The 14,497-nt window shown below is 45.5% G+C and overlaps 1 protein-coding gene across 4 annotated transcripts; it reads right to left on the reverse strand.

Annotated features, from left to right (window-relative positions):
• Nucleotides 1-464: 464 nt before the first annotated feature.
• LOC113447451 (SLAM family member 5-like) lies at nucleotides 465-12,895 on the reverse strand. 4 transcript variants are annotated; one of them, XM_087914132.1, is made up of 6 exons: nucleotides 12,603-12,895; nucleotides 10,045-10,362; nucleotides 8,708-8,962; nucleotides 8,178-8,237; nucleotides 5,075-5,194; nucleotides 465-3,500 (listed from the first exon to the last, which is right to left on the reverse strand). In XM_087914132.1, exons 1-6 carry the CDS (start codon nucleotides 12,655-12,657, stop codon nucleotides 3,427-3,429), a joined length of 882 nt encoding a protein of 293 aa, XP_087770258.1. In that variant the 5' UTR covers nucleotides 12,658-12,895; the 3' UTR covers nucleotides 465-3,426. The 4 variants fall into 4 exon arrangements, with proteins under 4 accessions (XP_087770258.1, XP_087770257.1, XP_087770260.1 ...); XM_087914131.1 differs by having other exon boundaries at nucleotides 465-3,503; XM_087914134.1 differs by lacking the exon at nucleotides 8,178-8,237.
• Between the last annotated feature and the right edge of the window lie 1,602 nt (nucleotides 12,896-14,497).

Raw genomic sequence — 14,497 nt, forward strand, 5'->3', positions numbered from 1 at the left:
GAAAAATAAAAAATAAAATAACTTTTCCCCTTGATTTCTTTCAAACTTCCCACCCTATCCTACTTGTGCAATTATCCCATGTTTAATGACCTTTGCTCTTTAATGGCCAACCCTTCTCATTTTTCATGGTTGTCTCCTCCCGTTAGCCCTGTGAGGTAGTCCAGACTGGAAGCACAACTTAATTGCAAGGCTGCGTTCACAGAATCTTGCACATCCCAAATTGCATCCGCTTGTTTCTCCCAAGGCCATTCCCCCAAACCATTACACACCCTCGGTTAATCTCCTCAAAGTGAAATGGGAGGAAGCGGGCAACTTAGGGTCATTTTATCAAACATCGGATAGAAGTGTAGCACGTTTTTCTGAGTCACATATTTTACTGAAGGGCAGAAGCATTTGTGGATCAGAAAAGATGCTAGCCAATGATGATCAAATCCATTATCTTACTTAAAGTAAAAAGAGATAAATAGTTTAATACAACACATTTTTATTAGGGAAAATGAACAAGAGGACTATAAAACAACATATCTAATTAGAGGTTTTACACAATTGTATCCCATGGTGAAGATATTTGTCCACCTGACATGTAAGTGTGGGATTCTCATCCCTTAAAAACAATAAAGAGAAAGTGTAGCAATAAATCTACCCTTTAATTTGGTGTTGATTTCTATAAATTTTCTGAAACATTCTTATATTCTTCACACTTAGTACAGATATTTTCTATTCATACCTTAATTTCTTTCATTTTTCTTCAAATATTCTTGTATCTTCTTTGTATAATATTTAAAAATCTTATTTCTTGTTCTATACTCATTGTACTTATACTTTTATCTGTCACATTTGCAAATTCATCGTGTGCTCTTAGTTCATCGTTCAAAAAATTCCATCATAGTTCTAATAATTCAAAAATTCAAAGATCTTTCCCTTTAACTACTAATTTGAGTGTACCACCCCTTTGTCTTATGCATCATTCAGTTAACTCCCCTTTAAGTCATAGTAATGATTTATCACAGTATAATCATATTTTAGTTATCACTTTTTGAGTTAATAACAATAATCTCCTAGCTACTGCATAACACGTATATATTTTAAGGCAGATTCCTCATGGTATTTTCCCCTTGGTTACATTCTAGTTCATTTATTATTTCAAGTACATTAATCTATTCAATATACCATGTAATGATATGATATGAAATTGAATGTGAAAGATGAATATGTAACTAAGGTCATGTCTGTATGGAAATGTAAACATCTGGAACCACGCTGCTGACCAAAAGAGACGTTTTTTTGAAACATAAAAATAAAAAGCTTTTTACAAAAAAAAATTTGGAGGTGATCATGGACAGATCAGAGACTGTCCTGGGGTGGATGGGATGTTTATTTGGAAAAGGGGGTCTCTGAGACCTTTTCGAGTGGGGGTGGGGGTTGGGGAAGGTGCCCCTCTCGTCACGGGAAAACCTATGGATTCACTTTTGCGACAGCAGGATCGATCGATGGGCCCTCAGCTTCTCCCGCTTGGCACCATGAGCCCTCTGCTTGGCCAGGGGAGGGAGGGCATGTCCCAGGGGTACTAGATGCCCCCATGGAAATGGGGGTGGGGGTGGGCTGCCCTATGGCTCCAATCAGGATTGGTCGTAAGGAACTTTCTGAGCTAACTTTTCAGGAAAGCCTGACTCCTGGAAAGAAGTGGTATTTCCCAAGGAGCAAGAAGCTGTGATGACCCAGGATGTGGCACAAAGGCAACACAGTCCTATAAGTAAGGAGAGTCCCTTTAATTCCTCCAACTTGGCCCCCAATGTCCAGTTATCATCGGCTGGAGAAAAAACTCTCCCAATAACAGTTCTTAAAGGGAAGAAATTCAGTCCGAACCCAAAGTACATCTAAATTATAAATAAAAACCAACACAAACCACGCTGCAGCAACTAACGAGACAAGGCAGGATAAGGAATTTTAAGACTTCAAAAGCTAACGCAACACACACAGTTGGGTGGACACCAGAACTCAGATAAGACTTGACAAACCAAAATAATGCACGCTTTGCTTCCAGCAAGGTGCTGTGCGCAAATACCCTTTATATCCTGTTTTACCAGCTTCAGCTAGTGAAGGGAATCAGGGCCTTTTTCTCCCCAGGAACCCACGTTGCTCCCTTCTCCATTCCTCCCTGCGTGCCCTAGGATGAAGAGGGGGTGGGCTTGGGTCTTCCTCAGTTTCCTCCACAGCCACTGGAGTCACACTCCCACGCCCTGTCAGCTGTTCCACCTCCCCCTCGGAATCAGATTCCAACAGGGCCATGACAGAAGGGATTGCGGAGAAGTCAGGCAGAGTCTGAAAATTCCCACACGAAGTATTAAGCTAATTTCCCCTGTTCAGCCCCCACCCAATGCCCCACGTAGCCAATATGATGCCACAAAAGATGTTATGAGAACTCTGAGGCGGGATGATGATAGCAGGTCATCCTTGGAATAGTGCGACCTTGGGTAAGAGGTTGGAACCAGCAGGGAGGGAGTCCATCCTGATGGTCTACTCCCCCTCCCCAATTCCCATGCGGTTACAGCAAAAGCATTCAAAGCAATCAGCCCCCAAAAGCTTCTCCCCTCCCCTTTGGACTGGTAGCATTCTGGCAGGGACCTGACAGTTGGATTTGAAACCAGGGGAAGAGAGGAGGAGTCTGCAAGAAGGGGGAGGAGCAAAACCAGGTGTCAGTGTCCCAACTAGCAGGCTCCAAGCCAATAAACTCCGAGACAAGCATTTTTCTCGAAGTTCCATTTTTCCCCTCCCCAAAGAAATTCAAAATCCATCCCCTGCACCCACCCACCCATCACATGGTCCAATCAAACCGTCTTCCCAACTGGGGACATCCCTCCAGACACTTCTATCCAGGTGCAGGGCAACATGTCCTTGACTCTCTAAGAAAAGAATGTTGTTGAGTCTAATCTTCCACCTCTCCACTCCCAAATTCCGGGGCAGTAAATGTGGCGGCCTCAAAGCTTCCAAGTAAAATATGGCTTCTAAGGCTGACACCAGGGTAGTAACCCTTCATCAAGCTCTAAGGGGAGAGAAGGGAGCAGATCTCCCGAGGCCACAGAGTAACCATCAGGCAACGGAAGCTCCCTCAGCCTACCTCACAGGGCGGGGAACTGTACAAGCTCCTGAGTGTGAAACAAACAAACCAACATGGTCTCTTTGGGGTCCAGACAAGGCAGCAGCGAAAACAGATCGAGGGGCAGTTGAGATACAGGAGAGGAAGGCATTGGGTGGCCACAGAGAAGTGACGTGGAACAGCCCTGCAGCCACCCTGTGAGCCCCTCCCACTAGCCACATTGGGAATAGAGTCCATTGGGTGGCCCCCAAAAGCATCTTTGTCCCAAAGGTTCCTCTTGAAATCCACCAAGGAGACCATGGATATGTTAAGAGGCAGGAGGGGACGACTCATCTGAGGCCTCTGTCTGTAGGATCCCATGGTGGCGGGCTCCTCTGCGAGTCTGTCGGCCTCCCTTTTCCAACTGCTAGGAAGGAAACGAAGGAGATGGTTGAGCTTCAGGTAACAGGAAGCACCCAAAGGCAGACCTCCAAGGGGCCATCAAGTGGAGTAGATTGGAGGACTCAAAAGGAGAAGCTTGCCAGGAAGATCCATTCATTCATTCATGCATCCTGTGTCATTCTGCTACCATAACAGAAGTGGCCTCATAATGGAAATCCATCTTGATCTTACTGAGTCAAAAAATTTTTACTACCGGTTCTGAGGAGGGCACATGGCTCGGTGGGCCTGGCAGGGGAAAGATACTGCAAAGCCCCCCTTCCCTCCCCACCCCCACTAACCTCCTTTCCAGCTCCATTCTCCTGTGCAGGGCAACCAAAGAAGACCCAGCCGATCAGCTGGGACTCAATAAGAGGCAGAGAAGAGATGGGGTTGGTGGGGCCAGTCAGGGGTGAGATTTGCTGGTTCTCCCAACTACTCAAAATTTCCACTACCGGGTCTCCAGAACTGGTCAGAACCTGCTGAATACCACCTCTGTACTGAGTGATTCTACATAGAGCAGCTACTCTACACAGCCTCTTGAGTTGGGTGATTCTGGCTGAGGTGAGGGAGGTTTTGCACTGTGCAGGTGCTTGGGACCAGTCTAAAATTCTGGATCTTGAGGAATACAGAAGGTTCTCCCTGCTTTTTGATGTGCCACTGTCCTGCTGGTTGACCAGGGTGGCCAGGAATGTGCGAGGGGGGTGGATGCAGGTGGCGGTAAATGCAGCCTTTGTTGAAGATATGCTGTCCACTCTTCCCTTTTGGAGATGGTGGTTGGACCAGAGTTAGACAGAGCCCTGCGTGGAGCAGTGTTTGGATGCTTTGAGTCGAGATTCAGGAGTGGATGTGGGACTGAATGGACATTCAGTCATGACCTTTAGTGGAGGGAGAGTATCTGCTGCGTCGCTTGCATCTTCGATTCCATGGACCAGGCTGTCCTCCTGGATTGACCGGAAGGCATTGCGGGATCAGTTTTATCGATGTTAGGAAACATCAGGCTTACATGGCCAGATCCTGTTCTCTGGGCTTCAAGCCTTCTACCGGGATTTGAACCCATGGACCCCTGCACTTAGCTCAGATGAGCAGATTGGAACCATTAGGGTTAGCAGCTGTCCATGTCCTGGTGGTCAGTGGTTCTGTTGCAAGGCAGGCATGGAATTCATCAGAGTGGAATATTCACACACACACACACGCACACACACACGCACACACACCTTCAGGGGAGGGATGGGGGAGTCAGGAATGTGGCCTTGGGTGCTAAATCCCAAGACCATCATCCCTGCGTTCTAGGCTTCCATGATTGAAATGACCCCTGGATGGCAGCAAAGGGAGACCGGGAACTCCAAATACCTACTTATACCTACCTATATCTGCTTCTACCTCTGAGAAGGCGAGGCAAGGGGAGGGGAAGGGGAAGGAGAAGAGGAAAGGGGGAAGGGCACTTATTCAGTAGCTCCGGTGTGCCTTATTCTCTAATCTGTTCATTGTCAACTCCACCCTGTTCCTCTGGCTCCTCTCCGGGGCAGAAGGAGCAGGAGAAGAAAAGGGAGACAGTACCTTTTCTGGATTTCACCCTCAGGATGAGCCCCAAACAGCCAAGAAGGAGAAGACTTCCCACTTTGCTAAGGCAGACCAAGGCCCAAAGAGGCAGCCCGGAGGAGCTCTTGGATGTCCTTCCTGAAAGAGAGCAACCTGTTAACTCTTTCAGCAGGTTCTCCAGAACGGAGAAGAGCGCTTGGACTCATTGCAACGGACGTTCCTCCAACCCCAGGCAGATGACTGGACCTGGAATCCCACGCAGACTCCATCCAACAACTAGGGCAGGGGTTATCAGGTTGTGCTGATCCCCAGTGGACCAGCTGAAGCTCTTGCATGGCCTTCAGAGGCTGGTCCCAACACAAGTTCAGTCACCTCATTGGGAGAACCCACCAAACAAGATCCCTGAGTCCACTGTCACCCAGCCTTGCTTAAGGATGAAATCCAACCCTGGTCCTTTCCATCTGTGATTTAATGATTATCTCCAGATCAACTGTAACACGACACTTTCATTAATGTTATAGGGTACCCCATAATTTGAATTAAATACATGCATAATTTTTATTCTTCAGAATTGTTGGTTGCAGCCCAACCCCTTTCAACCTCCTGTAGTTCTCCTCCACAAATAAGTGTAGGAGGGTCTACTTTCTCCGAGACCATTTTGCTCCCGACTAAATTTATCTATGGCCCAGTAGTGGGATTCTATGGGCGTGGCTTGGTGGCCATGGCTTGGTGAGCATGGCAGTGGAAGGTTAATGCAAAATTCCCCTTCCCTTCCCTCCCCACCACACTAACCTGCTTTCCAGCTCCATTCTCCTGGGCAGGGCAACAAAAGAAGACCTAGCCGATCATCTGGGACTCGGGAGACGGATAATAGATGGGGGCACGGCCAGTCAGGGGTGGTATTCCAAACTACCCAAAATTTCTGCTACCAGTTTTCCAGAACTGGTCAGAACCTGCTGAATACCATCTCTACTTTGGCCCCGAGACCTCTTTCAAGGAGAGAAAAACTTACCAGCACCAATTATCACATTAAACAAGAGGAAAACCTTCTATGCACCAGTTCCACCCGCGCTTTCTACAATTTTGTAAACAACAAACTAAAAGACTCAAGGTCCATCCCAGCCCTGAAAGGACCTAATGGTAAAGACTGCAATGACAACACCATCAAAGCCAACCTCTTTAACACATTCTTTGGCTCAGTATTTGTAAACAGCAATGGATCAAACCCAGTATTTCCTCATCAAAACACAGACAACTACAATGATACATATCGATTTTACAGAAGACAATGTTGAAAAAGCACTACGCAATCTAAAACCGTCTCTATCTATTGGACCGGAGGGAAAATGTGCCTACTTCTTAAAAATGCTATCCACTGCCATAGCCGAACCTCTAAGCATAATCTTTGAAAAATCTTTCAGGACCAGCTCCTTGCCAAAACGATGGTCTCAAGCCACGGTCATCCCCATCTTCAAAAAGGGAGACCCCAGCCTAGTTGAAAATTACAGACCAATCTCCTTATGCTGCATCACCTGTAAAGTCATGGAATCAATTATTAACCAATCCATCATCCTCTACTCAGAAACAAACAACTACTCTCTAATAAACAATTTGGTTTCAGAAAAAACTATCATGTAATCTGCAACTCTTACACTGCAAAAACATACAGACTACACAACTCGATCAGGGCAAAGCAATAGACGCAATCTACATAGACTTCTGTAAAGCCTTTGATTCAGTGGTACACAACAAACTACTCCTAAAACTAAAATCTTATGGTATCTCTGGACATCTGCATAACTGGATAGAAGCATTCCTGTCAAAAAGACAACAAATGGTCAAAATTGGGAGCGTCCTATCAAATTCTGTACCTGTCAACAATGGTGTCCCCCAAGGCAGTGTTCTAGGACCAACTCTCTTCATACTCTACATAAATTACCTCTGTGATCATATTAAGAGCAACTGCGTTCTCTTCGCTGATGATGTAAAGCTATTCAACACCACAGACAATACTGCTACCCTTCAAAAAGACCTCGACTATGTATCAGAATGGTCAAACAATGGCAATTTCAAATCTCAACAAATAAATGTTCTGTCCTACATATTGGCCAAAAAAACCAGAAAATAAAATACAGGCTGAATAGTCAAGACCTTGTTGATGATCCAAACACTGTCAAGGATCTTGGGGTACTCATCTCTAATGATCTAAGTGCTCGAGCCCACTGTAACTACATAGCCAAAGAGGCATTAAGAGTTGTTAACCTAATCTTAGGTAGCTTTTTCTCTGGTAATATCACACTACTAACTACAGCATACAAAACATTTGCTAGACTAATACTTGAATACAGCTCATCAGTCTGGAACCCACATTACGTATCGGATATCAACACAGTTGAGAAAGTCCAGAAATATTTCCCTAGAAGAGTTCTCCACTCTTCTACTCCTTGCAGAATACCTTATGCCACCAGACTCGAAATTCTAGACCTACAACTATGCCACCTTTGGTCCGATCTAAATATAGTATATAAAATCATACAATGCAATGTCCTACCTGTCAATGAATACTTCAGCTTCAACCATAACAACACAAGAGCAAACAATAGATACAAACTCAAGGTAAACTGCACCAAATTTGACTGCAGGAAATACGACTTCAGCAACAGAGTGGTCGATGTCTGGAATACCCTACCTGACTCTGTGGTTTTTTTCTCCAAACCCCAAAAACTTTAACCTTAGACTGTCTCCTATTGACCTCACCCCTTTCCTAAGAGATCCGTAGGGGGTGTACATAAGTGCACCAACATGCCTACCGTCCCTGTCCTGTTGTTTGTTTTTCTTATTTGTATCCATTTCATGTATTCATAACTATGTTTATGCTTATACCTGTTATCTTATAATCGCTTGACAAATAAACAAAACAAAACAAAACAAGCTTCTTTTAAGGAGACTGTCCTGAATGCTAACCAGGTTTTCTGCTCAGCAGGTCACACTGAGAGGAGGAAGGTCTTGAGAAAGGTTGATGACAGAACTCCCAAGGGCGGGATCCTTTCTCTGAACCCCTGAGCTCCAGCTGAATGTACCCCCTCTTCCCAGGGCTCGTTAGAACAATTCAGCCACCAACCTCCATTTCCAGTTGCAACGGGAGTGCCGGTCGCGCTCAGTTGAAAATCCAGCAAACGCCCTGAGCAGGACATGGAGAGACACCATTTGGGAAAGAACAAAAACTCACAGGGAAGCCAGAGAGGAAGGAAAAACAGCAACAGCAAGGATCAATCAATGGTTTTCCTTAGATTAAAACGGGAAAAATATGTGTCACTGATTTCTGTCACGTGCCTACCGTCCCTGTCCTATTGTTTCTTTTATTTCTTTTATTTTTCTTATATGTATCCACGTATTCATAACTATGTTTTTACTTATACCTATTACCTTGTAAGCAATTCACAAACCAAATAAATAAACTAATAAACAAACAAATAAATAAATAAACAATTTCTTTTGGTTTGTGGTTGCAGCTCAACCCCTTTCAATTCCCGTGTTCTCCTGCACAAATAACAGAGGGAAGTTGGGCCTTCTGTAGGACCTTTTGTCTCCCAGCTAAATGTCAGATTCGTCGTTGGTCCCGTGGACTCTTTCAAGGAGAGAAAAACTTACCAGCACAAACTTTCTTTAAAGAGACTGTTGTGGACGCCTTGCTAACCGGGTTTTCTGCTGCACAAGTGACGTTGAGATTGAGATCGTGGGAGGTGACGGTCACAGAACTCCCAAGGGGGGGATTCTTGCTTTGGACATCTGAGGGCCAACTGAATTTCACCCCATCTTCCCAAGTCCCTGCAGAGCAATTCAGCTTCCAAGTTCCATTTCCAACTCCAGTGCAGGACACTTTCATCTCAGAGTCCAGCAAGCGCCCTGAGAAGAAGATGGAGGCATCACATTGTGAAAGGACACAGAGTCACAGGGGGGCCAAGGAGGAAGGAGGACAGCAACAGTGGTGGCTCAATCCATGGATTTGCTTAGATTAGAGCCGGGGAAAATAATGTGTTACGCATTTCAGTCACAAATAATAGCAATCCCAGAATAATTCCCCCCGCTCACATATGTCACTCATTGTACAGGGAGAGGCCCACCAGGATAGAGGGGGGCAGGTACCCCTCTGCAGGTACCCCAATTCCTCTTTGGGGATGGAGGGAGAGAGGATGAGGCTCCAGGCTCAGACCCTAAAGGACCCCTTGATTTATCCCCGAGGAATTTGTAGATCCAGCCGGTTCCACCACATCCATGAAGAGGACCCTGAACTGCCTCTTGGGAGATTCCAGCCTCAAAGCCCACCTGCCTCTTTCTTCCTGACACCCCATCTGGGAGCCCACTTGGCCTTGCCCAATCCAGCTTGTACCCCATGGAGAGGGGAGCCTGGAGGGAGCTGCGGTGGACTCCCACAGGCCCCCTTCTAAGGGAGAAAGTAGGCAGAACCCAGCCTGAGCGCCATGGAAACGCGCGTCCTCAGGAATGTTAAAGCTCCAGGCCTGGAAGATGGTGGGCAGAGGGGAGCCTGCTGCTTCGGTGATAACTTTTGCTCCCGTAAAGTACACTCTTGGTCACCCTAACCTAAGTGGGATGGATGATCCTGGGCTCCGTGCAGCAAGTGCATCGCTTCAGAATGTCGACACACCCCCACCAAAGCCCCCCTGAAAAGCCTCCCATCTCCATATGGCGCAGTGGTCAGAGTGCGGTACTGCAGGCGACTTCTGCTGACTGCCAGCTGCCTGCATTTGGCAGTTCGAATCCCACCAGGCTCAAGGTTGACTCAGCCTTCCCTCCTTCTGAGGTGGGTAAAAGGAGGAGCCAGATTGTTGGGGGCAAAATACTTAGACCGCTTAGAGAGGGGGTTGTAATAGCACTGTGTAGAAGTATATAAGCCTAAGTGCTATTGCTATATCACTCTGGGCAAAGGAGGGAGGCCTGGAATTGACTGCCATGGGTGGGATACTTACGAAATATTTGCAGATCAAAGGGCTCATCCACCTTTTCTGCACCTGGTGGAATAATTCCTGCTGTGAATCTGCCAGCATCCTCTTTCTTGAGATGGCTGAGATGTAATTCTCTGCAGTCCTTGGAGGAGTTCACTCGCTTTCGATAGGCTGGGTCGGGGACCAGGAGGCCACAGGGATCCTTAAAGGTCCCCACAGCAATAATTTCAGACTTATTGCTGGCAACTTTAGTCCAGGAAATTGAATCAAATGGTGAAGAGAACTTCACTCGGAACGTGACAGACTGTCCCAGAATGCCATTCACTTGTGTTTCAATGTCTTCTGTAAAAATCAAAGAAAAGAGAAAGGAAGCCTTCAAAATTGGGCCACAAGAGACCTTATTTAAGGTCCAGACTCTCTCCCCATCAAAGGATAAGAATGAACTTTGGAAAACTGGGTATTTCAAAAGAAATTCTTTACTGAAAAGGAAAAAGATCCAGGCGATGTTCAAAGCAGGGTCTGATATCCCTCCAGGCATGCAGCTTAGATAAAGGGAGTTAGAAACACCCCCACTTTGTCCGGTGTGGATTTTGTCAATACAAAGAAGCAACGTGTTAATTCCTCCCACCCCCTATTATTTTTTCTGGGAACGTAGTTGAGAAGAGATTCCTGGGAAGTTTCTTTCGAAGCTGGAATTTTTATGGCCCCTTCTCCTCTTGCTGTCTCTCCAAGAGGTGACAAGTTTCCAGGCCTCTGGGCTCCAGTCCCCAGTTGTATATCATGTGCAAGTTATACAGATTCAATACAAGAATTAAGATATTCAGGTTATATCAAAAGGGATTACTTGTATCAACACCCCCCTTATTCTTCCATTGAAGAATGGCAGATCCACGGATCTGTCATACTGCCTTCCTCAAAAAAATTGAGAAATCCATCTGGAAACATAAAACATATATTACATTTACAACTTAAGATGGTTTGTGAGGGCATTTCAGGTGGAACTTCCCTAGTAATGGTGAGGCTTTTACACGTCGTTTGGCTACCCATACATTTTCTGAGGAGGGAAGGTGTTTCCATGCTACTAAATATTGTGTGGATCCACGGTGAGTGTGCGGATATGTTTAATTTCAAAATGTTGTTCCCCGTATACCATAATGGGAGTTGGAGGTGTGGGAAGGCGTGGTCTAAGGTTTGAAGTGATCTCTGGTTTGAGTAGGCTGCAGTGAAATACTGGATGAACCTGTTATATACGAAAGCAAGACCGACGTCAGTGTTCCAGGGAACATCCATTCCTGTCAGTAACTCCAAGACAAGTATAATCTCAAAGTACTTTTATTAGAAGAGCACCTGGCACATCTGTGGAATTCCGAAATTAAAAGTTTTCCATCATCCCCACAATGTTTGTCCCGGGTTTGTACTAACCTACAAACCATCTCCTTTTTACTCATCATCCCATCGCACGAACCAATCCCAAAGTAAGTCCCAATTCTTTCTGCGCCCCACACTCTTTAACCTTGACCTATCAAACAAATTATATTTTGTCTACTAAGAGCTACTCAGTTAACACCCCCACTCCCACTTTCTCCAGCTATGCGGCAGTGAAGAATCATGATTCCATAGCTGAGAGTCAAAATTAAAGGGTTGCCCCAGAAGGTTCTCCAATTAACGTCCCCTTTCTTTCTTCCTCCTACCCTTTTATCTCCTCATTGTCCAGTCATATTAAAAAGAATTGTTTTGGTAATGTTCCCTGCACCCGTTCCAAGATGTTGATGAACCGACCGACGTCTAAAGAAGGAACAATGAGTAGCTTCAGTTTCCCAGTATGGCAGGCTGGCATCTAGAAGAGCAAGGCTGAATCTCTCCCTCTGATATTGTAAATATATATAAAAGTAACATATATATTTTTTATCATATATGTATTTTCCCAACAGGCTGTGGTTTTGAAACAGAAAGATAAAAGCAGAATTTATATTCCTTTGGAGAAATATTAAAATGTACAGCCTGTGCCTACAAATCAATATGATTTTACTTTGAAAAACAATAAAACAAGCATTAACATTTCACTACAACAAGAAATTAAATCCACAGTAAATGTTAGGTTATGTTTGTTTGAGATCTTGGAGGCAATGAAGATTTTGTACGATCTTCCTATTAATGGAAAAATTATCTGCGACTTTTGACATTTTTCTTTACATGGTCTGGACCTGCATTATTGTTACATTTTGGTCCGAATTTGGGGTTTTGGTCGTGTTAATTTAGACTCTGCTGTTGAGTAAACATAATGCATCCATATGAAAAATAGGTAATGGTGTCATCTTTATGTTTGGTTTGTAAAGAAAAAAATGAGGAATTATCGCCTATCTCTTCTGATAGAGTTTGTAGTTTTGATCTTATCTGCCTTTTTCTTAACGTTTTTCTCCAATGCAGCAGTTTTGAATGGGATCCAAGTCCCTCCAGAGTTTTATATCTTTTCCTGTAATGATCCAAGCTGGACTCAAGGAAACAAACTGCGTTTTGAGCCCCAAATTTCAGTCCTGTTTTGAAACTAAACCTAGAAATACAGTAAAACAGACAGAACTTACCAGCTCCTAAGAGAACGAGTGAAAACCACATGCTGAGTAGGTTCTTGAAGGACATGTTGGTGGCTGGTGTTTTAACAAGAACTGCAGACAAATCTAGACAAACTTCTGCAAAATATACAAGGACCACCTGTTATCGTGCGATTTTGAATATCGGAAAAGCTGCAGTCATGTCAGCTGCTTTAAGTTCTTCAAGCTCTTGGGGAGTTCTTTTTTTCCTCTTTTTCTCTGCAGTCCGCAGCTGATTTTTCTCACAGAGAGGGGGACCTCAGAGGCTTTCGTCCTCCCGCCAGCTGATACGCTGCTTCCTGAAGACGGAGTCAGCTGTGTCAGCACTGATTTTGGTTCCTTCTCCAGCACGTGAAGGTTTCGCACACTTAAAGAAATAAATGCACATTTTTTTTATTCTCCTGGATTGTTGGTTGCAGCCCAAGCGCTTTCCAAATCCCATCCTTGTCCTGCGCGAATAATTGTGGGGAGTTCTTCCTTCTCCAAGTCTTTGTCTGTCCCAACTGAATGTCAGCTTCGTCTTTGGTCTCAAGGCCTCTTTGAAGGAGAGGAAAACTTACCAGCACAAACTTGCTTTAAGGTGAATGTCCTGCACGTCATTTTCTGCTGTACGGGTGACTTCCTGATCAAGGTCTTGGGAGGTGAGCTCCATCACTGAACTCCCGAGAGTGGGAAACGTGTTCTTGACATCTGAGGTCCGGCCGGAAGGTCCGAGGCCCATCTGGGAAGAAGAAGTGGAATTCAGTTGGACCTCAGATGTCAAGAACACGTCTCCCATCCTCGGGACGGAGCTTCACGCTCTCACCCTCCAGTCCCCCTCCTCAGCTTTCCGCCTCTGCTGGTCCTCACCTGGCCATTCTCCCTGGCTCAAATAATAGATTAGAATGCTTTATTGGCCAAGGGTCATTGGACACACAATGAATGTGTCCGTGCAAAGGCTCTCAAGTGTACATAAAAGATACATTCGTCAAGAGTCAAGAATCATCAGGTACAACACTTAATGATAGTCATAGGGTACAATAAGCCATCAAATCATACTAGGAAACAGTCCATATTAAATCGTAAGGATAGAAGTGACCAAGTTACAGTCACAAGTGGGAGGGGATGGGTGATAAGGAGTGATAAGATTAATAGGAATACGAGCGCAGACTTTGTAAATAGTTGAGCAGCGTTGAGGGAATTATTTGTTTAGCAGAGTGATGGCATTCGGGGAAAAACTCCCCTTGTGTCTAGTTGTTCTGGTGTGCAGTGTCTATAGTGTCGTTTTGGGGGTCGGAGTTGAAACAGGCATCCAACCCTCCACCCCACACCCTCAGGCCAGGCCCATTAACCAAGATGCCGTTTGTCCTGGGCCTTTGGCTGAATGGGACAGTTAGCTGCCAGCAAATCAGGTAGCAGACAGAAGCCATGGTGTTGCTTGGGCAGTCTGGAGAGGATTTGGACAAGGGCCCTGCGTCCGACGCAGGGATGGGGCCAGGACCGTCTGGGAGTGGGGTGCTGCCTTCGGAGCCATTGGAGTCCGGAGCAGCAGAGGACCCCAGGGAGCCTTCCCAGGTCGCTGCTAGAAGGCAAGGGCAGCTGAACAGAAAGTGTGACTCAGGAGTAAAGCTGGGAGATGATTGCCCCTCCCATCAGGGATAAAAGTCAGTCCTCAGTGATGAAGAGCTTTGCAGGAAGCAAAGCAGTTCAGTAACCTCCGAGTCCGTCTTGAAGCTCTGTTCTCTGGTCGGGTTTTGCTGGGTTTTGGGGTTGGTTGGTGTTAGCCTTAATTGGGCTTCTCTTTCCTGGCAGCATTCGACTGCACGGAAAAACGTGCTCTTATCTGGAGGAACTGTGTCTAACGAGTTTTGGCTGGGAATGCAAGTAATTCCATCGTCACATTAAAAAAG

This window comes from Pseudonaja textilis, chromosome 16 (genome assembly GCF_049901715.1).
Source record: "Pseudonaja textilis isolate UNSWEBS1 chromosome 16, rPseTex1.2, whole genome shotgun sequence".
NCBI lineage: Eukaryota > Metazoa > Chordata > Lepidosauria > Squamata > Elapidae > Pseudonaja > Pseudonaja textilis.

Bases quoted from the DNA above. Each gene is read 5' to 3' on its own strand.
- LOC113447451 (XM_087914131.1), bottom strand. From the start codon at position 12,657: ATGTCCTTCAAGAACCTACTCAGCATGTGGTTTTCACTCGTTCTCTTA. The intron at 5,195-8,177 runs GTTGGTGGCTGA...GCTCTCTTTCAG, and splicing joins CGTTGCAACTGGAAATGGAG to GAAGGACATCCAAGAGCTCC. The intron at 3,504-5,074 runs GTACTGTCTCCC...TTTCCTTCCTAG, and splicing joins GAGGGTGAAATCCAGAAAAG to CAGTTGGAAAAGGGAGGCCG.